Below are 26,706 nucleotides of genomic sequence, written 5' to 3' on the forward strand. Positions count from 1 at the left end.
GTTCCTTAATGAACCGAAAGAAATCATAGCAGTAAAAAAAATAAGCAATAATTATCAGATTGTACAATGTATTATAAAAGTTACAGCGTTCAAACTGTTGACGATCACACGTAAATATGTGTAGCTTTCTTTTTTCTCCTCCAAATCCAATCCATTGTGTCTACCTTGAAACTGTAGATATAATTAACGTGGTGTTTTGGTACTTTCTTGCCATGGTGACTTTCGTCAATTATGAACTATCTTCACAAAGACGAAGATTGGAAAATGTAAACAAGACTGGCATTCAAACTAAAATCTAGTCTCGTTCGACCAGACGCTTGTGGTCTGCGCAAGCTACGCCGACAAAGTGATCAATATGCAAACGTCTGATTGAACGAGACTAAATAAAATTGGGCAGATAATAAGATAAATGAGGCTATCAAGGACACGGTCAACCTCGTTGAGTAAATAATCCACGAGAAGAGTATAATTCCTTGTTTCTTGAAAGATGAAGGTAAAAGACACACATATATGTTATTTTATCAACGAAATTTGGTAATACATACAGTATGCTAAAAATCATAACACAGGACCATACAGCTGTTTCGTAGACATAATGTTCATAGAAATACCGTCAGAAAGCACGGTATGTTTAGCAGCAGTCAGTAAGTCTTGAGCTTTGGTATCATATAAGCAGTATTACTGAAGCGCAAGACTGACTGACTGTTTTTAAGCATTTCATACTTTCTGCCTTTCTATATTTAACCGAAGTTGTTAATTCCTTTACGCTCATATCTAGATCCTGAGTTCTCTATTGAAGATGTAAGCTAAATGATGAGGAAATAATACGCATTAAGTAATAATAAGAAAGGCGTTACCACAATTCGATTTTCAAATTACCATAGAGTGATGCCATCACCATTGAGGGTTTCATCAATGGAGCTGACCTTGTTATTTCTAAGATCCTAGATACCTATGTAGTCCCCCGTTATCTTCCCTTAACATTCGGGGGGACCTAAACACGGAATACCTTTTAAGATAATACTGACTCTCCGTACGAAACGCCGAAACATTTCAAATAAATTTTCATTTCAGTTTTATCCTTCGAACTGTCTGCCATAATATCTATCTTAGAATGAGTCATTTCTTGACTACGCAGAGGCGGCTTCAGCCAGTGTCATTTTATCCGGCGCCCCCTGGTGGTAGTGTCTGATACGACGGGCGATTACCGAGATATCATATCTAAAATCGCCGTTAGACAACTGTGTCTATTCCGACGTTATTGTATCCTCGAGGTGTATTTTTAGACCAAACGTTTTACTGTGTATGAGATTGGTTACTGTGCCAGGACATCTGTTTTGTAATTTTATTAAAATATCGGGTAGCAAGCAAACACAAGTCAAGTTGAATCACGTATAAAAACACTTTCGCTAAGTTCAAGTTGGAATATATTTAGGTACATGTATATAATAAATAGAATTGAGGGAATGACTAGAGATGTATAACAGATAGACTGCCAAAGTCGAAAGAAGAGTGATATAAACATTCTAAAAATATCTTGTTTGACTGAATTCTCGTCTATGAAATCTCAGTGTCGTATACTAAATATGGCCGCCCTTAGTGGTAACTTAAACGTTTTCAATTCTAAATTAAAATAATGTTGCCTTCGTTTTGTTTAGAGTTTACATTAATTAAGTTGATTGTATCGACATCGGTTTCGTAATCGATGTTATGCGCATATTACAGGCGAAAATACATGTTATTGTGGTATACACTGCCTCCTGTAGAAAGGATAAAGCAGAAATGTTAGTTCCGTGTGCAATATCTTTTTCGATGGTCGAAACAATGTTGTACATTCATTATACACACTTAACTCATTGTCTAATTTGAATTTAACTGGTACTTTTCTAAATTTTAAAATCAATAAGATTAAGTGTTTTCACGCATGGGGATTCTGTTTAAACGTCAATTTAGACCAAAACGGATTGTAAACTTTTTAATTCACTTTTTTGCACGATCAATCAGCGTAGGCAACATCGACGCATTCCGTTGAAAAACTTGGGAAGCATTTAAAATAATTAACTACTTGAAAGTAAATATTATGGGCCTGCTAGATTTAGGAAGTCCGCCATTTTAGCCTTTATTCCGTTCGACCTTTCGGATATATACCGGGTCAGCGCAAATCGACTTTTGCTATTTGCATAGTAAGAGAGCTTGTGTTGTTGGTTGAGATTTTGGATTTTTTCATCAACAATACAAAACCAAATATCATTACTATTGCCATAATTTTGTTTTCAATTTATAAAAATTAGAAAAAAAGTATTCCTCACAGGGAAATGAGAATGTCTTTGAGAAATTTGATCCTGCTCTTAGATAACCACATAGAGTAAATACCATTAGTATACCTCCCCTTTATAACAGCGTTTCTGATTGGATGATATTGATCACATGACAGTGTTCGAGTGTCCCCTGTCATATTTCCTTTATTCGGTACCGCTCTAGAAATATTGGCAAGGGCCACAACAACCCAGTTTCGAATGACTGAAACATACATACATGACAACTATATGTCGCGTCAACATAATCATCTTCACTATTTGGTTATTGTAAGATTTCGGCATAATATATTAGTTATTGCATTTGTGGCTGGGAAACACGATTCTTTGTTTCCCCTCGATGAATCATGATTAACTCGGGCTTCGCCCTCTTGACACATGATTGATCTCGGTGAAGCAAAGAATCGTGTTCACCTATCACATGACCTGAATATAGGTAATACCGACTCAGTCTGTGTTTAAGGATCCCTGTACCACTGCCGATACTGACATTGGATTCTGTGCTCAAGCCAGCTTTCTTGTAACTAACATAAATCATATCAACGATGAAAAAATCAATTGTAAATATTGAAAACAGTATTCGGCTTCAAGTCTCTCCAATTTTTTCCAAAACTTTGGCATTTTTATTTTTTTTTAAATAATTTATAGCCGGAACAAGAAATTAGGCTTGAGCACAAAATCCATGCTTGAGCATGAGAACGGTTTCATGAATACGGGCCCAGGATTCGAATCCTTGACCGCCGATGTTTAACTTCCGCTACCTGATCAACAGAAGTACTTTGTCCCTGTCGTACTACGAATATAGTCGAAATGAAATTATTGGGAGGTTACTATGTATATGAAAAATATAGTGGAACTCTTTAGTGTTTTACCTGTAGTGGGACAGGGATCCTTAAGTGTATAAGATTTAACAATGGAAAGTGGTTTTATCGAAACAGTGACGCAGGCTAGTAGACTGATGTATAGAAAATGATGAAGGAAGCGTCTTGAGAACTCGGACTTCTAGTTTCCGATTGATGTTTACATCATACCACGTGGTAGATTAACGACGGTTAGCCTCAGGGCTTAGATACACCATAATTGATTCAGCGTTCTGTCTGTAGTAAATTATAGCGATAATAGTTTTCGTTCGTAAGACTTCATCTTCAGGAACGATTCATCCATATTACCAATTTCGTTACTCTTATCTATGGTGGCTGATTGAGGGCATCCAAATAATTATTTTGATCTCGTGATAACGAGATACTAAATTATTATAACGAAATACTAAGTCGTTATAACGAAATATTAAGTCATTATAACGAAATATTAAGTCGTTATAAAGAGATACTAAGATATCATAACGAGATATTTTAAGTCATTATAACGAGATACGAAGTCGTTATAATGAGGTACTGAGTTATTATAACGAAATAGAAAGTCGTTATAACGAGATACTAAGCTGTTATCACAGGATGCTGATGAAGCATATCGTTATAATGAGATAAAATAGTTGTATTGATGTCCCCAGTCGCAAACCGTGCTTATCAACTTGATTTACATATATGCTTCTGTGTTCTTTGGTAGTAGGCGACACTAAAAACAAACTAAAGGAAAAGCATGTTTCATTTCGTAATGACCCCCCGTAAAATCCTTTAAGAATCTTACACAGAAGGTTGCGATACCTCTTTTATAGAAGCGTATCCATTTTTTCAATATTTTCAATGATTCTGAGAAGGCTGAAGAGATGTCACATGAAAGTACTGACAGGTTTCGTAATCTATATCCTCTCGAGTATCTTGGTCTCCTGTACAATTCCCATAGCATATGCTTTTAAAAGACATTGAACGTTGTCCAATTCAAAATGCATGTTACAATGTAAGTTAAATCGTTTGGGACTTGCTGATAGGTACATATGTACTTTTCCTGCCAAATGTGAAGCTATTTGACTGTTTATACTAGAGGATTATCGCCCTTTGCATGTGGGTTGTTAGTTTTCCGGAATATCCGGGTATCGTTTTTCTTATTAGGAGTAAAGAATAGCATCCGTGTTGAGTTTCAAGCTCAAAGTTTCATGCCGAAGACACCGCGTGCACAGCATTCCACCCGGTCCCGTTATACTGACAACGGTACCAGGGAACTTTCCTTAATGTGATAGAACATATCATGACGGGTGATAATGACTAGAAACACGAAGATTCTGCACCTTATGACCTTTCGTCTGAACCTTATGACCTTTCGTTTGCACCTTATGACCTTTCGTGTGCACCGTATGACCTTTCGCCCATGTATGACGCATCAGCAGTGCTATAGTCAAAAAACGGAAGACCGAAGTCTAAAGTGTTTTCAAAATGACTAAGACTGTCTTAAGGACTATGGCCTAGGCTAAATATTAAAAATGAAAATATTGGCAAACAGCAATATTCTAAACGTTGTAGAGATTCGGAAATATCTCAGTTTAGCATTTGTTCTGTCATCCGAAATATCGGTGCACATTATTGTATTTGGGCATTTTGAATTTAAGATGTTATATGCAATTATCATTGTGCATAATTCGACAGGGTAAACGAATGGATCAAAGGTCATTAAAAGATCATACCTAATCGAAATTAATCGTAATTAATAAGTCAAGATATTGGATGTATCCAACTTTCCGAAAATAAATTGGACGTTATCTGGCAGTAAACTAATAATTCGAGTTCGAGAATTTCTGTATCCTCTTTTTTCAAGGATTTATTTTTTTAGACTTGCAACAACAACATAAAATGAACGCTACAATATAAGGCATTAAACATTTTTACACCCAGATTTAAAATATATATATATATATATATATATATATATGCATTTACAGAGCACTTAATGTATTCAAAGTCTCTTCTTGTATTTAGGCTATCAAATCCCGTAGACGAAGTTATCGTAGATTTTAAGTGATAACGGGCCCGGTACGGCCGTTGCGTCTGTATCACCTATCACTGACACCCTCCCTGGTTCAGGGAGGGGGAGTATTCAGAATCAATCACCTGGTTATGGTCTTGGAAGAGAGATGGACTGAAATAGATTTTAGAGAGTTTTACATCAGCTTCAGTTTATTACAGAAATCCGTCTATCTCTGCTTTCCTTTTTCTCATAATATCAGTATCAAGAGCTATTTTTGTTCATTTAAAGGAGGTTGTATAAACACTTTCGCGTTCCTACCGGATGTCGTAATATACGCTTTGCCATCGTATCTCCGTCAGTAACATTAAATTTTTATTGATTACTTTTTTTAATCCCTACAGTATACTATAAAATAAAATCTGTCTTTACGTTTTTGTGTTTATTTGGAAAACGGACAATTTTGATGCTTTTCACATATTTACTTTACATAACAAATAAAACAATTTCTGCTACAAATTAGTTTTGTAAGAATAAGTTAATGTGTTCCATTTCTAGTTATAAAGAGGATAGCTAACGAATGACACACAATTGATACTAATTCATTTGTGTGAGCTTATGTTCAAGCAAAATGCACGACTTTTAGTGAGGCAAATGTGTTTGGAATCAACTTACGTGAATGAATATAGATATAAACAGATCATCACACAAATTGGAAAGTTTGTTCATTTCATAACCAAAAGCGCAAATAAAGTTATTGTTGCGTAACCATAGGAACCAAACAATAACAAAGGACATAGTAATGACGTACTACGTGTTCCATTTAGCGGAACATTCCAGTTGTGTTAATACGGAACGAACCAGCTCATCGGGAACATCTTATTTCAGGGCACCGAGTTGGATCCAATATGGCGGCCAATGAAAAGTCTTAGTTTCCGATCTTCACAACGTTGTAAATTGGTTAATGTGTGACAAATTAAACTCTATTTAATAAGCCTTAACAATAATTACCGACTTCGAGTGACGTCACAGTTTGTAAACGTTTGAAACAGTAGTGCATGGGTTGTTAAGGCGGTAAACCGCATTGATTCACATTTTTTACGCCGGAACCGGAAATCGTTCCTTTTTTATATTAGTTTAGGGACGCGCTGACCAATTCTAAGTTGGTACAACGGGAACGTTCCGCGAAATGGAATGCACTATTGCAGTCATAGCACTTATAGAAGGCATGTTAGAAATCTGGATTTATAGGAAATGTGTACTTGCCGAGATTAATGCAAAGCAGTCGATGCTTTATAGCGCTGCACTCATCGGAATGTAGCGTCTTAAATAAAATATAATTAAAAATGATACAGCGTCAACAGATAACTTTACAGAAAAAAATATTCTGGAAAACATTTATATTTCTGATAAGATAAGGAACCTACCACATAATCACCGTCCTAGAAATTCTAGGGGTCACGCTCACTTAAGTTATCTGCACGCCTGGGATATTTAATGACAAAATCGAAGACACGAGGTTAGCTATTTAATTGATTTCAGGTAAAAAGAAACCTTACTAAACGCAAGTCTGATACCTGTCCTTTGAAGAACACCCGACGTAATAGCAATTCGTTTTTACCGTTTTGCTGCTGCGCAGTTCCTTTAATGTACATCGAATAAGTTAACTAGTCTTTTCTTATCATCTAACAAGGTAGCGCGCACAAATACTTTGATTTCGTCATGACATATTGCAGGGGAGCAGGGAACGTAAGAGTTGCATACTCATCACATGAGGAGGAAACACGAACACAAGTTCAACAAAAACTAAAACAACTGGACCAGAGGAGGCATCAAAACAAGAGGGAAGACATCATGGTCCTTTATAAACAAGGACCGGAAGTGAAATTGTGTGCTCCGGAAACGGACACCTCTCCAGCACCACATTGGGCACCTGTTTGGATAACTGTCAAGTCTAGCAAAGATTGTCGGTCACGATGGTCACCAACCAGCTTAACCCCTCTGAAAAAGTCTTGATGAATTTAAACATCATCCGGAAATCGCATAGTGGAAAACAGCACGTGATGTTGACTGTTACATTTCTTCAATGTAGATTGAAACCTTTCTGAAGGAATGTTACATATTGCTTTCAAGCGTAACCACTTCCAGTGTGTTATCATATAATAAACGTAGTTTTATTGGGTGCAAGTAGCCATGAAGTCTTGCTGCTAATTACATTAAAGAAGCACAAGTACGTTGATATCTGTTAACGTTTGTATGAAAGGAGAAAGAAACTCTATTGTTGCACGAAGTTTCGAGACGGAAAATACTAAGGGTGACGTATTTAATTTAAGTTTTCAAAAAAGCTCCGAAGAGGTAGGTTTTATAAAAGATTAATCACGTTAATACTTGCGCGCATCCCAGTTCAACATATAATTACACTGCATTGGCCTAACTTTTTATCTTAATGACCTGCAATGAGTTTTGGTGAATAATAAACAGAGACAGAAGAATTTATTATATGTCTATTGCACAATAAAACACATACTTCCGTTCACAAAGGTGTGTTATTGCCGTAGATAAGAGACTTTCACAAACAAACGTCTACATATGTCATGGTTTATCGTTTCCTACAGAAATGTTCCGAATGGAAAAGCAAGATAGCGCGCCTTGCATGTTTTCCCTATTAGTACAGAAGTACTAAAGTACAGAGTCAAAAGAAGGAAATACTCTACAGGTTCGGACAACTTAATTGGCCTGTTGTATATCAGTGCATGCTTCTGTGAGGCGACCTATGTGACCTCCCTGCAAAACCGGAAATTGTGGCATTGCATCTATAAAAAAAAAATCTCCGACACCCCTTGCATTACTGGGAACATTTTATTTTCATTTTCGGTTTGGTTTCCCAAAATTGTTGATTTCAGTATCCTATTCCATGAATACCTACCGTAAATTAATTTCTACCACATGTTTCTGGAAGACGTTAGTGTGTTTAGGTTTAGCAGTTTAAACAGAAATAAATAACAGATGGCGTCAACTATCAAAGTATATAAATGTAATTCTTACTTGATGCAAAGTTAGTTTTACATGTCTTGATGGGAAATTAGCGTTCTGATAATGTTTATTTTTTTTGAGTAACTAAAGTCACACCATTGATGTTGGCATTATACCGAGGTTGGGCGATGAATTGAAGGAAAATTGAAGACAAAAAGGAATCTTAAGAAAAAATGGAAAAATAGGCCTTGAGATTGGTTGGCAGTAAGTGAGGTTGCAAATGAAAGAAAGGGCATTTTTATCGAGGCTTTACTGTATATAAAGAAATAGTAGAGGAATTACTGGGGCACCTACTGTTACCTTCGGACTGATATTCTGGTATCTAAATATCTCCTTAGTTCTAATACACAATAGTGAACTCAAAATCATCCCGTTAAACACGAAATTAATTAATTGTTCAAAAATTGTTATCACTTTTTCTGTGGTGTTTCGAGTTCTAAGTATATTTAATGTTATGAATCCTAGCAGCCTTAAGGTATTAATCAAACAATTTGTGACAATGAAATATTTTCTACCTCAGCCGAAGTAGTTGTAAAGGAGACAGTTCAAATAGCTAAATCAACAATGCATTGATGCAGATGGAAGCAATTAACATGTAGAACGTTTGTTCCCAGAACACGGATCATTTATCACTTTATTCAAAACTCACAAAGCATCTGTAAGCAATTCGAAATTAGATTCATCAGTTTGGTACGAATAATTAAGGCTAGGTGCTAGAGTACTATATTGGGCGAAATGTCTCTACGATTTTTGACAGCTGACTTTACTTGATTCGGCCCACTGTGGCTTAGTAAGTTGTTTTCAGCGGTTTAGAGTCGAGACACCGGTCATTTACACTCTTTGCTTGACAGAGGAAACAGACGTTTTTGAAAACTCGCAAAATAAGTTTGCAATTCCTGTTTGAGTTCAAAACAAACTTAGTTTTTATTGTCTATAACAAACTCAATCCGGAATGTTTATACGTTTTTTCTTCATATCTTCAGTTCTGTGACCTCTATTCTACCATGTCAAAACTTCTTATTTCAAAGAAATTGGGAACGTGGACACATTTATGAAAAACAGGACCTTTTTTATTTATATATTTGAGTTTAACTAATAGCATTGGACCGATAATGGACTTCAGGATACAAAAAAAAAATATCTGCGTTCATAATTACGACTTCGCCAGTAACACCATGTCTCTTGTCAACCACAAGTAAGAAAAAGATAGCGACAACAGCAGAAGCCGATTCCAGAACTTGTTTATATTATTGAAATCTCTTTAGTGCGGACATATTGGTTTTGGTATTAATTCAAAATTTATTCCATCTTCAATAAATCGCTATTGAACACCCACCTATTTACTTTAACAGTGTTAGTAAAACTCATCCCCCCTAAAATAAAGGAAAGATCACTTATAAACGATAAAATCAAAAATAATATCGAAATGTTCGGCTTACCTCGGACATGTAGGTAAGCCGCTGTTGCAGCCCATCCTTCGGAATTCTCAGCACGGCACTGATAACATCCCTGATCTTTCTGCGTGACCTTCTCAATAATCATCGTGATTGTTCCGTCAATAGAATAATCGAATTCATATCGATTATCGGTCGTGATGTCACGGCCATCTTTCCACCACGTGATGTCTGGCCGAGGATAGCCAATTACACGACACTCGAAATGTTTGCATCCTCCAAACGAGGCTCTCGTCGTCTCCGGCATGTTGATGGCGGTTTGATGTTAACGTTCACATCATCTGAATAAAAAAGGACAAATGTGAATATGTTGACAGACATTTTAAAATAGTGTAGAAGATAGCTTGTATGTCAGGTTCTTAAATTATTACTAAAATCATTTATATGCCCCTCCCCTTTAGTGAGGGTCAAAGGTCACTGGCAAATCATCTGTTCGTAATAAAAAGCATGTTGTGAACCCCAGAACACATTTAGTTGATATTAACACATAATTGTGGTAATACATGGTCATCGGTCAAGGTTAAAGGGTCAAAGGTCACTAGCAAAAATAGCTTATTTATACACTGATTACAGACTACATCTTGTACACCGTTTCTGAATGAGTGGGGACAGGGTGAGGAAATGGGTGAGGGGTTGGGGGTATATCTATGTGAGCCTTATTTTTATTGTTTTGGGACTGTAAGATTTTTAATGTTATAACTCTATATATATGACTGTATATGTGACTGTATCGTTATGTTTTTAAGCATAGTATCTTATTTTGTATATGTCTAGCATTCAAAATTGAAGAGTCAATACACACAGTTGCTTTCTGTTATAAACTTTTTAACAACCTATTTAAAAGTATGCATTTTCTGCGCTTAATTGACTGATTTATATCATAAAACAGTTCAAGAGATCCTTTCAGGAAGTCGCCATTATCTTTTCAAACGTTCTTCTATCCACTGAAGATCTATAGTTGAAAATCATATCATAATGCCGAACGTAGACTTTTACAACGTAGATTGGTACCTCTCCATTAGTAAACCCCTGCTACATAATTAATTCGTTAGCATAACTCGTATATCCAGCTAAAATCGCATAATTAGAACATATTTAAGACTCTATAAGTTACTACAAAAAGTCGCCAGATTGACCGAAAAGTGACCAATATAGATAAATCTGAAGAAGATAGATATATGGCATCGTTAACGTCATGCCAAAAGATGAAAAAGATGCATATATAGTACTCGAAATATTTTTTGTTCAAGGACAAAGCTTCATTAATGTATATGAATGTATGGTCAACAAATTTGGGCAGGGGTTCGGGTAAGTGTCCATTCAGCTTTCTTCAACATTAAACTGTTTTAAATCTCAACAATATGAAATGTACAAGTGTATGTTAAGATGATTTTTGTTTAAAGGGTTATGTCGTTCCTGCTGTGATGTTTTAACCACACACGATCACCCGATTTTCTTTGAGCAGTAAACAGATAAATAAGTATATGATAATAAACGGCCTACAAACAAAATCTGTATCAGTACGTAAATAAATATACGTAATCATGATACCCTAAATTTCGTTTATGAGAGAACATCTCGATATTTTTTCTGAAATTTCAGAAAATTCTGGAATGACGCCACAAAAGCCATTTTGGAACTATCTTGGCATCTAGCGATCAACGGTGCAGTGATACAAACCAGCACGCGTGTTTAGAGAAGGTATACTGACCATTAAAACGTTAATTTACGAAGTGTGCCAAAACACGTATTCCAAGTGAATTGGACATAGAACAGAAACACGCATGAACGCCAAAAGGTGAAGAGTTTCACGAATGCTGTTTTGAATGAGCAGCGTGCACGTGGGCGCCTACAAGTATTGTCAACGTCATATATTTACATTCTTGATGTTTGTTCTGTACATGAATCTACCAACTGAAAACAACCGCCATTAGACCATGAATACAACGATTCTCGTGCAACCGGTCAGCTGATTTCACACACAATGACAAATTATATTACTACGACGCATAGCACCGTTTCCGAGAAGAGTTACCTCCCCTTCTCCGAGATACCGTAGTTGCGATAAATGATACTAAACATTAAAAAAATCATAAATGGTNTTTTTTTTTTTTTTTTTTTTTTTTTTTTTTTTTTTTTTTTGGTTTGAAATGTATAACATTGTCATATTTAATATCGACTTCCAACTCGCAATCGGTTCCTCGTGGTCAAGAACTTTCTAACACCCAAACGTCCGCCTGGGTAATCCCCGTGACATCAACTTGCACATTAAACCCAGAGAAGTTTGTAATGTCACCGGGTACTTCATCAATCAATTTATTATCATCTACATCTGCAGTTTTTTTTGGCAAACATCGTATTCGATGGCTGTACATTTTTCTTCAAATAAGCTCAATGCCAAGGGGCGGGTCCAGGTGAGGGCGTAATGGGCGTACAAAAAAACTATCGTTATCTGCTAATATTGTATTGAATATGGCAATTTATTATATTCATTAATTAAACACGTAAACACCCTGACACTTTAACTATAAAATATATATGCTCAAAGTCAGGAACCGTTACATTAGTGCATTTCACAATTATTTTATGTTTTTTAGCAAAAAAAAAGGTCCAAAAGGTCCAAAAATTTCATTCTACGACCCCTCTTTCAAATATCCTAGAAACGCCCCTGATGCCTACTGCCGACGGGTGTCCTGGATGGTTACTATGGTGACCGATGATTTGAAATAGTGCGGACATAAACTTTTTAAAATATATAATATGAGGTGTTTAATAAAAAAAAATCCCCCAAAAAACACCTAAAAACATCAAATAAAATCAACTTTCAAAAATGAAAGGAATATCAAGTGTTGGTTATTACTAGATCATAGATATATATATATTCGTTTCAACAAAATCAGCTGATCGGCGGAAGTTGAACATTTGAAGTTTGTGTGTAGGCTGGAGTCCTGGCTGTTCCTTTTTATGGTTTTCTCTCCGATACTATTAGCAAAAATAATAAATTCACAAAAAGTGTTGCAACTTTTTTATTGTAGTTCACCGTAACGTAAATATATGAATTGAATGGGTTTTTTCATGTACATTGCGAGAATGAATAGCAGTAGCTGATCTTCATATCTTCTGAGGGGCGCTTACGCGCTCAACAGGATATACATGTACAGACTTGTGCCAAAAGTGAAGATAATTTCAAGATGGCTGCCACATACAGTTGTCAAGAACCTGTCACTTGTCAACCTTTGTAATTATATTAATAATATATTGCCGAAATGTACATGAATAAAATCCACTCAATCCCTATGTGAATGTGATCATGCGTAGTTCTTGCCTACTGAAAGTTTAAAGGATCCCTGTCCCATTCACCGTCGGATACCCACGGTTGATTTCGCTTCGGTACTTACTCATACCGAAGCGAAATCAACCGTGGGTATCCGACGATGTGTCCCATTGTACTGGGGTGTTTGTTTCGTATATACAGTAGCCTCCCCTTAATTTCGTTTTGGACATAACTGAAGCTCGGTCGGTCCTGACACTTTCGTTGAACAGTTATCTCAGTCTGTTAGAGCGACAGTATAAAACATTTGAGCTCCTGGGTTCGAATCTTGGTCTTGCCACGCTAATTATTTCACACAAAAAAACACTACTGGTGATTATTTCGTTTGTTTATTCCAACTTTATTATTGTTTATAAAAGTTCCAAAAGGATGGGTTTCTTTCAGAAAGATTACAAAATCTATAGCCATACCGGAAAAAAATAAGTTCCGAATGCATAGTGTCTGGTAGTGGTACGGCAATCCTTAAGAAAAATATTCTAAAATGATGTATTCATCATATATCTAAGTGATATATATCAAATTAAACCATTTTTCTGTTGCTAGATTTTTCAAGTTGCCATAAAAACTTATTTCTATAGAATTCCAAATCTTTTTACTGGTTAAACCGATTAATTTTAGAAAACAATAACTATTCTGTCTGCACTGCCAAATACACCATCTCATTATGATGTGCAGCATGATTGTCAATTATAAGTGATATCAAAGGGATAGGCTTGTTTCTATATTAAGAACTTCGTGGGGTGTGCTAAAACAGGATAAAAGGGTCTGACGGTCCGGAATATCCCTTGCATGTTTATTGCAGATAATAATTGTATTGGAGTGTGATGATATGTACTTGGAGGTGATGCCCCTCCATATCTTATCACTGTTCAGAAGGTATTTGTTTAAGCGTTTCTCGTCTGTCGTACATGCTATTCGCAGAGGAGGATTTATCTTACATAAAGACCGCTTCTTTCTAAAATATTAATTCGGATAGAAATAAATGTATTCAGATGGTGGGCGTTTTTCGTGCCTAAAATCGACTCTGCCTGCCAAAAACTTATCTTAAACGTCATCACCAGCGACGTTGCTGCCACGATCGTAATAATACTCATTTATACGTACAATGCGCAATAAACACGTCGAGGACGCTAATTGATCTGTATTATCTTATTAAGTCGTTAGCTACATTTGACTGGCTATCATCGATCGTACTCGTAAGAGAAGGGTTCAAACACTGAATGAAGATATTTGTAATATATAGGTACCTATAAGTGACGGTTTGTTGTCACAGTTTCTCCAACTGAAGTTAATTGACCAATCTGAGTGACAGTGTATTGTCATACTTTCTCCAATTGAAGTTAGTTCACAATCATTCTCACACATCGGCGATGTGACGATACTTTTACTGGTTAATAGACATGTAATATTGGAAAATGATATATGCATTATGTATAATATAATTGGATGATCTAGGTCACGTTGTCTTACAGGTACTATTACATTTTCTATGTGGTAGAATAGATATAATCAACACATGTTTGTATATTATGATAGAATATGTAATTCGAAATTAGAAAAATTTGGGAAAATGGATGAACTCAGGCCGCAGCGGCCACCGTTAATTTACCTTACCCACATTTTCCGATCTTCGTTATATATTCCACCATAATGCACGCCCACATGTTGGTTATTTATTAAATTAATCCCCTTTCTCGAATATGGGATAAACATTTTAACACAAAACAGTCCATCACAGTTTCAGTGATATATAAATGCTCATTAAATTACTAATTTCGGCCCAACATACAATATTTCCATTTTGCTACGTCACAGACAGTGACGTCGCCATTTTGGTTTCTGCCATTATTCATTGTTTGTCGCCGATTTGGCAGTAGGGCCAGATTTTATTTGCGATGAATAAAATACAATTTGCGCAGTGAAACTTTCGTCCTTCACCTGTCATTCCGTCCTTCACATTAGAATTGATATCAGAAATACTGCTGATCTGTATGTATTGTAAGCTGTATACTAGTATTCGCCCTCGTGGAAAATGGTTCTAATTATTGAGGGCGAAACGGGCGAAAATTAATCTGCAGCCACTGTTTCCCAGTATACAGTTATTAAATTGATACAAAATGTAAGTTTTTTTTAAACTTTATTTCGGACTTGTAATATAGGAGATACTTTCGTCACAGGCACGGCCATTTTGAATGACCACTTTTACTATAAATAAAACATTTTTTTAACAAATCTGTGATTTCTTAATCCAAACAAATACAGTGTTCTATAACAATTCATATATGACCATAGACTTGATTAGCATCGGGTAAAACAGTTATGTGAGTACCATAGTATTCATGATAACAAAAAAAGAAGCTTTTGAAACGACAACTCGATAACGAGGCTAACGCTAAAAGTGACATGAATAACACGGGAACCAAGTCTAAATTATCAATCTGTGAGGTGTACACACCTCCTTAGATATCGGTTAATATGCCTCAAGATTGTTTTCTAAGAACGGTGATCTGGAAAAAACATTCAGGGAAAGTGCACAGGTGAAATATATCTATGTATATATAATTCCCTCTCCCTTTATTAAGAAGAATAGTGTTAAATTGGTGTTATTTCTCCTTGCAGTATTGATATAGTCAAGAAAAATGAAAATAAAGCTCTGAAAATTTCACCAATATTTTATCTACATTGTAAGTCATACTCAAATTGCCTTCTATTCACATAGAGTCCAGATAAAAAGTAAACCACAAATATTGAAAAAACACCAAGACAATAGGAAAGATATAACGAACTCCTGTAATAATAAAAGTGTGTAAGCGATGTACTATGGTAGGAAGCGAGTTTCCAACACCACATGTGGCAAAAGTGACGATGTTTCCTGTCGAAGATATGTCTCTCCTCAAATATTAACCGTTTTCATTGCCCAATAGATAGAAAAATCTTCCCTGTCAGTACGCGTACATTCGATGCATGTTTGTCAAGTCTTATCACCTTCACTAATAAAATTGTTCAAGATAGATATTAAACTTCAAAACATAAGCATAATTATGTTTCACATATTTTCAAAGGTGACAAGGACATATAGTAACTTCTTACACTTTCTAAGTAGGTATGCATAAACAAAAAACTTACCTGGGTACGAGTTTTCAGGTGAATTACGGGTGCATTCAAGTTGAAATCCAATTGAAATGAACTATTTCGGGATGAAATCCAGTCTCTTCTACTTTCCTACAGATGATGCATTTGCTGGCGGTGATGATTTTCTTACGTTATACCGTACACACCTGTACTCCTGGTTCTCCTTCTTCTCACTGACCTCTGTTACACACCAAAACTTCAAATGTAAACTTAATCACAGAGAGGCTCCCTGCGGGAGAATCCATTTTTTAACAGTCGTTATCCAAATTTTCCTCGCCAGCTGCAAAGCATTTCATTCATATAACTACAATCGCATATCATATATACGTGATGTTTTTCAAATCTTCAGTTTTCTATTTTCTCTTATAATGTGAATCTGCTTAATTTAAATGAAATGATGTATTTCTGTTACTTTTGAGACTGATATCAAGAATTTCTCTTTCGTGATCTTAAAAGATGTGAAGAGATTCACGGTTTTCTACTGTTATAAAATACGAGATACAACAAAAGGCTAAATTTCAGCAGTTGACAGGCATTATTTATAAAAAATGGAAATCACTCACACTGAAATCTATTCTGAAATATAGGTGTATAACGTATATTTGAATTTAGATATTTGAGTAAAACAATAGTTTATTTAGGCAGTCATACAGTATAGTTCTGAACGTATGGTTACAACTTAAGTGATATATTGAGCTGTTTGTTCTTGTTTCATCAGTGTTGTAGACGTCAGTATATCGGTAGGCTAAAACGGACGGGCGCTTCCTCTGACGTCAAAGCACTTCTTCAAAAAGTTCCTACATATACCCCTTTGGGGGCCTCCTAGTGATGCTACAGCAGTAAGCACACAGAACGTTAAGGCAGAGTTAGTTACACTTTTTGACGAGTTAAAACACCAATACTTCATATGAACCCAGAGATAAATGTATATCAACATATATCTTTCATCTGTACACATTTACACATGGCGACATTGTGTCTATCTGATGTGCTGAACCGCCTCGATTTATTTGCCTTAGATATAATACGAATATATCATAATCCTACTGGGATATAATGTCTTGTTTCGTTTTTACAAAACTCGAAAAATTTGAAGTCGTTACTATAATTTTGTATATCCTTATCTATTTTGCCTTCTGTGGAGATAAATAATGTATCGTAATGTTTTTAAGGGAACTATGTTGTTCGAGCCAGTAGCATAAGATGCAAAATAGCAATTAATACAAGAATGTTTTCAACAGAATGTAATAATAGGTTTATTTAAAGATTAACTTGAATATATTATGTTATGGAGATATAACACACAAAAAAACCGAGCGTACTCTAGGTTTAAGATGAGAGTACACTCCGTTTTTTTGTGTGTTATAGCTCCATAACATAAAAAATATATTCAAGTCAATCCTTATAATTTAAGCTACTATACACAATCCCTGTGGAAACCCAATTTTATTGATGGACTCTTTTCTCTTGGAAATTATTACGCCGATGTATCAGCCAATCAAAAACGACGCTACAAACGGCGACGTCACTTTTTTTACGTTATGGGCTGATAACATATCTTTTTAAGCCAATGAAAATGCGTGTTATAAGCAAGAATAAATTATTTCATCAACAATACAATTAAACATGGAAAACCATTTTGTTACTATTGTATACCTATTGTGTATTCAACCAATTTGTAGCGTCCTATGTTACAACGCGCGCAGAGGGCTATATTAACCCTTTTTAACGGAGACATTACGACGAATCTCGCCTATGATACAGGAAACCCTACATTTCAGATTACATGTACTTTGTTTCCTAGTGTATAGCGTTTACCGTTTTGTTTTGTTGTCTCCTGAATTTTTGTTTAGAATATCTTTTTATTTGTACAGTGTCTTTGTGTATTGATGATGTGGTACATTATTATCGACTTATATATCGGATTGTTTCTGGATGTAATTATGATTTGTCATGGTTTTTTTTTCATTTTATTCAAAAATCTTCATTTTAATGTAGAACAACACACTTACTAATTATACATGTATCACAAACTCGTGTGCTGATGAGAAACCCTATTCTTAGACATGTGATTTATTTTGTTATTGAAGAACCACACCATTTCTGACTTCAGTTCAGTACGCAGTGAAGTTCTAGTAGCTCAGAAACAACTTATCTGCACAAAGCCAAATTTATGAATGGAGCGGTCGACCAAAGAATACTGATAATGTTTATAAACATAGATTTAGCGCTGAAAGCCTGTGTACGTATGTTTATACATACGTGTGTCTGGCAGTGAGTGTATATCTGGGTTTGTGTAGTCATCCCCATCAGACTTCCCGTTATAGTTTCTGGGGATTGCTATAGGAAATATTTAAAGATTCCTATCGTTATCACTCACGTTAGACCATACAGTGGTTTTCCTAGCACATTCATACGGTAAATGTTACTTTCTCATTTACGAGAAAATAATGAACCTATATAGGATTAACAAGGTAACAACTAAGGTCTCTCAGTGAGTGACTTCTTTTCCAACGAATATAATTTGGACCGTTACGTTTGTACTGATGATTCTTTGATTATGTGATTGATGATGTAACAATTGATATATATATATATATATATAGATAGATTATGCATATGTGTAATTCTGAATGGTACAATATTGAAAATAAGCATTGTAGGGTCAATCATTCTACAATAGATTATATATAAGTTATATGGACAAATCCTTAGACCCTTAGACGGGAGACATTCAACGGGAACTGGGAACCGTCGGTACTTTAATTTCCGTAAACGAGACGGAAAGTGCCGACGGTTGCCGATTGGGGGGACATTATAAAGAGCGCCACCTGTGGTGTAGGAATTGAAGCGTTCACAACTCTGAAATATATGGTTTAACTCCAGGTTTTTTTGTATCCTTTCATAATGTCATTATTCTGGGTTTTTTTGACTCCTCAGTGTTCTGTTCTTGGATTTTCACATCGAATATCCGGCTTGATTTTGTCGTATTTGTCATATTTTATAGTTTACTTTTTGATACATTTAGCAACAGAACAGTGTGTCATTTCGATACATTTTAAAGACCCTGCCTCTTGTTTAACAAAAGAAATAAAATATATATCGTTTAGAAAAATGCTTGTGGAATTATGGCAAAAAACACTAGGATGGTGTTAACATATAAGTCGTTTTAGAATCAAAATAAATATTGAAAATATTTTACCAGAAATACAATAGAGAGTTATTATAACCATATTATTCATAATGATTGTTTGATATTATTTCTTCAGAAACACACTGTGGCGTTACTCTTACCATTTTATTAATTGAAGAATCATGAATAGAATTATATTGATATTATTTCTACAGAAATATAATGTAGCGTTAAGTCTTACAACGCTACTCGTTTAAGAACCCTTTATATAATTATTTTGATATTATTTCTACAGAAATACAATGTAGCGTTATTCATACCACACTACTCGCTTACGAATCATTTATATACTAGCGGAAAAAAGAAATTGTGCATGCCTAAAATGTGTTATAAAAATAAATTTGTATGACGTAGAACAGCAAGGTTTTCAGGGACAATTTATTTGTTATTTATTAACAGTTGCATTCCATTTTACACGTTATGGAATCAATAAGTTCTCCTCAGGAGTGACGTAAACACAGCAGGAGTCAATACTGAGTTCACAAAGTTAATATCTCGTATGTCCACCATTTACCTGAATTCAAATTTCCGTTAACAACCATCAGAGGCGTTCTCTCGTTGGCTGTGATGCCGCCCCAAATCATAACGCTGCCTCCGCCGAAAGAACATCGTTGTACCACACACGCGTCACGGAAACGTTCTCCAACGCGACGATACACTCTGGAACGGCCGTCACTACTATCCAGGTGGACTCGCGACTCGTCCGTAAACAAAATGCCGGCCCAATCCCGTCGAGTAAATCGCAGATGCCTTATGCACCAGTCCAGACGTGCTACACGATGACGTGGCAGAAGAACTTGGCGGATTGCAGGACGTCGCGGACGGATAGCTCGTTCACGCAATCGGTTCCGTACAGTTCTCGGGCTTATTGGTAGCAACCCATGGATTGTCCGTGCAGTCAAACTTGCCGTTTGGAAGCGATTTCTCAAATGGACAAGCCGAATATGGTTGTCCTGCTGACGTGACGTCACACGTGGACGTCCCGCACGAGGTCGATCGCCAACGTGGCCAAACTGTTGATGTCGTCTCCACAAATCCCGGATTGTGTTTCGATGGACATGAAAACGTGTGGAGACAACGGCTTGGCCCATACCAGCTTGAAGCATACCAATAATCCGGAGGCGGTCATTTTCATTGAGCCTCGGCATAGCATTAATCAAAAATTAAAACGTTATAAGGCTGTTTTTACTGTTCACTGGTCTCAACAGAGTGACTCAACAGTTGACAAATAAACTTTTCTTGTCGAATTGGATGGCTGGACGAGAAAAACGTGCAAACTGGTCAACGCCTATAGAGAGCAAGCTGCACAGGAAAAACGGTCAATGTCACACGGATAGTGTGTATGTGTCATATTCGGTCATGTGTGTGAATTTTCATGTATATACAGTTGGTAATACATGTTCTATAACAATTTTTCGTATGCATAGTTTCTCTTTTCCGCTAGTATATAATTATATTGATAGTATTTCTACAGAAATATAATGTAGCGTTAAGTCTTACCACACTACTCGTTTAAGAATTATTTATATAATTATTTTGATATTATTTCTACAGAAAATATAATGTAGCGTTAAGTCTTACCACACTACTCGTTTAAGAATTATTTATATAATTATTTTGATATTATTTCTACAGAAAATATAATGTAGCGTTAAGTCTTACCACACTACTCGTTTAAGAATTATTTATATAATTATATTGATATTATTTCTACAGAAAATATAATGTAGCATTAAGTCTTACCTCCGTACTCGTTTAAGAATTATTTATATAATTATATTGATATTATTTCTACAGAAAATATAATGTAGCATTAAGTCTTACCTCCGTACTCGTTTAAGAATTATTTATATAATTATATTGATATTATTTCTACAGAAAATATAATGTAGCATTAAGTCTTACCTCCGTACTCGTTTAAGAATTATTTATATAATTATTTTGATATTATTTATACAGAAATATAATGTAACGCTAAGTCTTACCACACTACTCGTTTAAGAATTGTTTATATAATTATATTGATAGTATTTCCACATACTGTCATGTAAATACAATATTAACGGCATAAAGAGAGACAACCCAAAAAAAACAAAGTGTATCACAAAATTTTATTTCACAAATAACAGTGAATATTATACTTTGTAACAATCAATAAAAATAACTTTCTAAATCTTATCATAATATTTAACACGTTATATTATCGAAGTCAAATAGTTTAGGCTAGCACCAAGGTGTATATTGATGACAATGAAATTAGGATAATGTTATATAGATAGTGTTTTCTTTCTATTGAAAATATGTTTTGTAGTATTCCTTAACGACACGATTAAAACTGTAAATATGTCAAAATTACCAGCTAACATACTTCCTGCTCGTCATTATGACACCCTCACAAAACTAGAAACGCAAATAATTACTGTCAAAACAACTGTAGAACCAAGCTTCACAAGGATTCTTTCTTACCTTCCTCTATTGACCTATGGAATACACTTCTCAATTATATAAAGCCTAACCCGTTGCTGACTAATCTTAAAAAGCTTTCGAATGCCTTCTACCTTCTACTGTATGGACATTCTGATATGCTAGTTAAATATAATGAGATAAGATAATGTTTGACTGTGTCCAACATTTCATCAACCAATCGTGAGAGAATTGGGTATCTGATCATATTCACATCATTTAAGCTGAATTTTCACCACTTCAAATTACGCTAATATAATGCCTCATATTTCAGGTATACACACTTTTTTACAAAGCAGTACCAATGTCCATTTATATATGATAACCCCCATTAATAAACCTAATTGCCTAAATCCGTATTTTGATCTCACAATTCAAATTGTACGAAGATTGAAATCGTAAAAATATTTATAAAGTATGAGAAAATCATGTCTAATTGTGTTCAGATTGTACAGTTTGTCTATCTTGATTTCTTTAAAGTGTTTGTAATAAAATTAATTTTTTATACAACTTTTCTCTCCATACATTCAGACAATAATACTTTAAAAAGCGTTATTGCAATATACAATATACCATTATAATATTTCACAACACATTTTTCACATTATTATACACGTTTTTGTAAAATATTTTCTTTGGTTCCAGTCACGTTATAATTTTATAATGCATTACATACAGTAATTTACTTAATTATTTGTAAACATTATATTTATATATAATTTAATCTTCCTTGTAACAAGCATTTCCATTGGCTTAAAATTTTATGTTATCATTCCATAACGTAAAAAAAATGACGTCGCCATTTGTAACGTCGCTTTTGATTGATTGAAAGCGCAATAATTTCTAAGAGAAAAGAGTCCATCAATAAAAGTGGATTTCCACAAGGATTGTGTATAGTAGATTAAACTATAAGGATTAACTTGAATATATTTTTCATGTTATGGAGCTATAACACAAAAAACCGGAGTGTACTCTCATCATAAACCGCTTCGCGGTTTATTTAGAGTACACTCCGCTTTTTTGTGTTATATCTCCATAACATGAAAAATATATTCCAGTTAATCCTTAAATAAATTTGTATATATATACGGTTTTGATAAAAAAAAAAAAAAAAAAAAAAAAAAAAAAAACTGCGTATAAAAAGTTTTTTGTTGTGTTAAAATATCAAATCAGGCATTCACAACTCTATAAAAATACATTGTTCATAAAATGTATCAAAACAATAAATGTATAATTTGTTATATAATTATGTAACAAAATAATATATATTCGCTATATTATTATACCATGATATAATCAGTGTATAAAAAGTATCATGTTATAATTGTATAATATTTTTTTTTTTTAATGTAATCGTACAAAAGTACCATATTATGTGATCGTTGGGTCATTTTGAATTCAGATATATTAAAGTTTGTGATTCAGGTGACAGATTCGACTAATGGATTAGTGAGCATGAAAGGTCTAAAATATTGTAGTATTTCTGAAATAAATGTTTAAAAAGAATATGTACATTTCCTCTGCTGATGAGATTTTACTATGTAACACGATGAATTAAAACATTATCGTATGAGTAGGTTGATCAACTAACGTTTCGACATAAATCTTTATATCAATACATTTTTACTGTGAAAATATTCATCGAAATTAACTTTCAATTTTGATACTGCTTTAAATACTATTCTTCAACCTTAATTAGTTGTACAATATTGTCTCAAAAGTCCATCAGGACGGAAAAACAATATTATATGGAAGCAAGTTCCATTCTATTCCTCGACCCTCTCGGAGAATTTGTGCAAGCTTAGTGAGATCCCTCGTCTTTTAATGTTGATCACAGATTTAATACTTTGATACACAACCTTATTTAGTGCTGGTTAAATCTCAACCATTGTATATTTTCACAACTTCTAAAAACACTCACAACTTGTGTACATAAAAGTTAACTCCATAAGATTAAATGATTATATATTTTTAACATTACAGCAGTATCAGATGAACTATATGGCAAATATATCTCTCCTAGAACAATAAGACCATTGTCACACCCAACCCACACTCTTTCCTGACTGTCAGTTGCAATGCAACGCGGCCCCATTGCACGCCTCTTCTTGTCCAATAACACCTTCGCCCTGCAGCCATCTTTTGATAGGGCATATATTTTGTTGTACGATTCATCAACTATAAGGCAAACCTTCTTGTTTCCAATAGCTGTGATATCCAACGGATCTGTATCACCCACCCCTTCTCCTCTCCACGTGTACATATATCTGCCCCTTTTATCCACACAAACAACGCGATGGTCATCCGGAGCTCTATCAACGACTAGAATCTCACCAGTTGAGAAGGCAGTAACCCTGTATGGGAGCTGGAACACTTCCGGGTCATGGCTATCCAATCTTATCTCCTGTAGTATACTCCCAGCTGCAGATAGTCTCAAAACTACGTTCTTACTCTTTTCCACCAATCCAGAAGAATAAGGAGCATTTCCACACACGATTACCTCTGCTCCCCCCTCCTGTACACATACACTTCTAGCATAATTTGGGGACAAGTCTGCAAAATTTGTCAACTTCTTACCATTACATGAAAGCTTTCGGATGCAAGTATCCATGAAACAGGTGATTAGGATTTCCTTTGATTTAAACAAAGCCATGTTGACAACTTCCCGATCAATTTGACATGATCTGGCTTTTTCGTGCAGGCTTTTGTCTATGAGAACAAGTTGTCTCCCCTTGTTTTCATGTCTGGTCCCTTCGGCGTCGTCGCCATTGCTGCTATAGGAAAGCCATGCCGACCCGTCGTCAAGGGGGCACAGAGCAATGATCTTCTTTCGTACATTAGTCTGAAGGTGTGTCACCTTGAGGTTCAACGACAAATCGTTAAACGCATTTATATCTTCTGGTGTTTTCAACATTCCAAACATGGCAACTAATTTTTGTTTCTGAAATGATGCCTTTTCAAATGAAGGAGGTAAAACTCTGTATTCTTCTGGTGTTTGGAAATCCGAAGATTTTGTTTTCATTTCCTTCGAAAGAACGTGAAGATGGAAAATATTGTTTAATCTTATTTCTTTTTCTATGTCATCAATCGATGTTTTAAGTTCCTGAGTTTCAGAGGAGTATTTTTTGTGTTTGGATTCATAACGTGATTTCTCCTTCGATTCTATTGAATTGATTTCATGAAGATAATCATTCCTGAGACTCATAGTTTCCTCGCAAATCATGGTTGCCACGTCATTAATACTTTGCTTACAGTCGGCAAGCCTTTTGATGATGAATTCATGCATTGTTCTGTCCTTTTCTTCCACATCGCGATATTTTGCTAGTTTTTCATTGAAATTCTGTATCGTATCACTCAAGGCAGTTTTTAACGATTTAATGCTTCGTTCTTTGGTGTTCCACTCATGAGATCGATGGTTTTCAGATAAGCAGTCTTGACATATAGTATCATCACATGTCTCACAAAAAAAGTCGAGCTGTTTATCCCCATGTCTGACACATGTGTTGTGGTCGTTCTGGTTTATGACCTCGACGTTTTCCCTGGCGTCTCTGATAGATACGATGTTGTCATTCTGTAACTTCTTGTTTTTAAGATGGTGTGCTCTACACTTTTCACAAAGGCGTTCCTGACAATCGATACAGTACCATTTGACCTCCTCTTCCGATTCACACATTTCACAATTTCCACTTAACATATCATTTTCGTCAACAGTGTTCTTGTCCGCCATTTTAGTTTACAGGCGTGCTTTTACTGTCACTCCCAAACAGTAGTTCACACTAGGGAGCCGGTGCTCTGTAAAAGTAGCTAACAATAACACCGAAACATAGTATACATAACAACACTGTACATATATATGACTGGAGTAATGCTATATGTAACATCATTTGTACATAAATGTGAAAATAAATATACATATAAGAGACCATATATAAATTTGCCTTTTAATCAGGCTGGCTATACATCATTGAAAGATGAATATTTATATGTCTTTTTAAACTGTGTCCATCTCAGATAAATCTCTTCCATATTGTGTATATAACATTAGCTTTTTTCAATAAGGTATATCATACGTTTTTGTGTACATTTTTTAAGACGTTAGATATATATTCCATTTGTTACACTATTCGCACTACGAAATACAAGTACTGTATACTTAGCAGTGAATGTAATTTCCACACGGCTAAAAATAGATATTTAAAATTCGGTCATCCACCGTCAATTTAGCTTGAGACTTGCACAAGTTAATTTCCGAGACACCTTTAACACATGTAGTAATATCCTTCCACTACTCTTGACACCACCAGATAAGTCGATCCAGACGATGATTTATACAATCTACACCAATATTAATACAGATTTATATACAAAATATATATAAGTATTTAGGCAGTATTATACAGTTTATATACATAATATTCATCCAGGGGCCCGCGGTGGCCAAGTGGTTTAATTAAGACGTCTGACGTTCTGCTACCACTAGCCCTCCACCACTGGGTCGCGGGTTCGAGGCCTACGTGGAGCAGTCACCAGGTACTCGCCGTAGGTCGGTGGTTTTTCTGCGGGAACTCCAGCTTTCCTTCACAAATAAAACCTGGCATGTCCTTAATTGACCCTAGCTGTTAATAGGGCGTAAAACACAAGCAAACCAAACCAAACGAATATGCATGAATTAGGAAAATATAGCATAATCTAACAGCAATTGGGAAGATATTCCTAAATTTTCCAAATTTTGGGAAAATATGCACTTTTTGCCAGGGGAAGCAGCCTGTATTCGAATGTAAAAGTATGCAAAATGGTACTCTGTATCTATATATACACATAGATGCAACATAAACTTTATTTATTTGAAAACGATATCAATGTACGAGTTTCCTATGTTATTTATCATGTTATGATGGCCCGGATTGAGACGGGAGAGAATTTACGGAA

General features: G+C 35.2%; 2 protein-coding genes across 2 annotated transcripts in view; both read right to left on the reverse strand.

The window, feature by feature from the left end:
• The window catches only part of LOC110449473 (fibrinogen-binding protein-like), a 44,083-nt gene extending 27,786 nt beyond the window's left edge, over window positions 1–16,297 (reverse strand). Inside the window, exons 1-2 of the mRNA XM_021496350.1 lie at window positions 16,116–16,297; window positions 9,644–9,939 (exon numbers count right to left, since the gene is read on the reverse strand). Of these exons, the coding sequence (XP_021352025.1) occupies window positions 9,644–9,905 (262 nt within the window). The 5' untranslated portion in view covers window positions 9,906–9,939; window positions 16,116–16,297. The remainder of the gene's footprint in view (window positions 1–9,643; window positions 9,940–16,115) is intronic.
• A 6,756-nt stretch (window positions 16,298–23,053) lies between these two features.
• Window positions 23,054–25,515, reverse strand: LOC110449478. The gene has a single exon (XM_021496363.1). The coding sequence runs from the start codon at window positions 25,502–25,504 to the stop codon at window positions 23,717–23,719; it is 1,788 nt and encodes a 595-aa protein (XP_021352038.1). The 5' UTR covers window positions 25,505–25,515; the 3' UTR covers window positions 23,054–23,716.
• Between the last annotated feature and the right edge of the window lie 1,191 nt (window positions 25,516–26,706).

Source organism: Mizuhopecten yessoensis, unplaced genomic scaffold, assembly GCF_002113885.1.
Source record: "Mizuhopecten yessoensis strain PY_sf001 unplaced genomic scaffold, ASM211388v2 scaffold4625, whole genome shotgun sequence".
NCBI lineage: Eukaryota > Metazoa > Mollusca > Bivalvia > Pectinida > Pectinidae > Mizuhopecten > Mizuhopecten yessoensis.

Coding starts and splice junctions, on each gene's coding strand:
- LOC110449478 (XM_021496363.1), bottom strand. CDS start 25,504: ATGGCGGACAAGAACACTGTTGACGAAAATGATATGTTAAGTGGAAAT.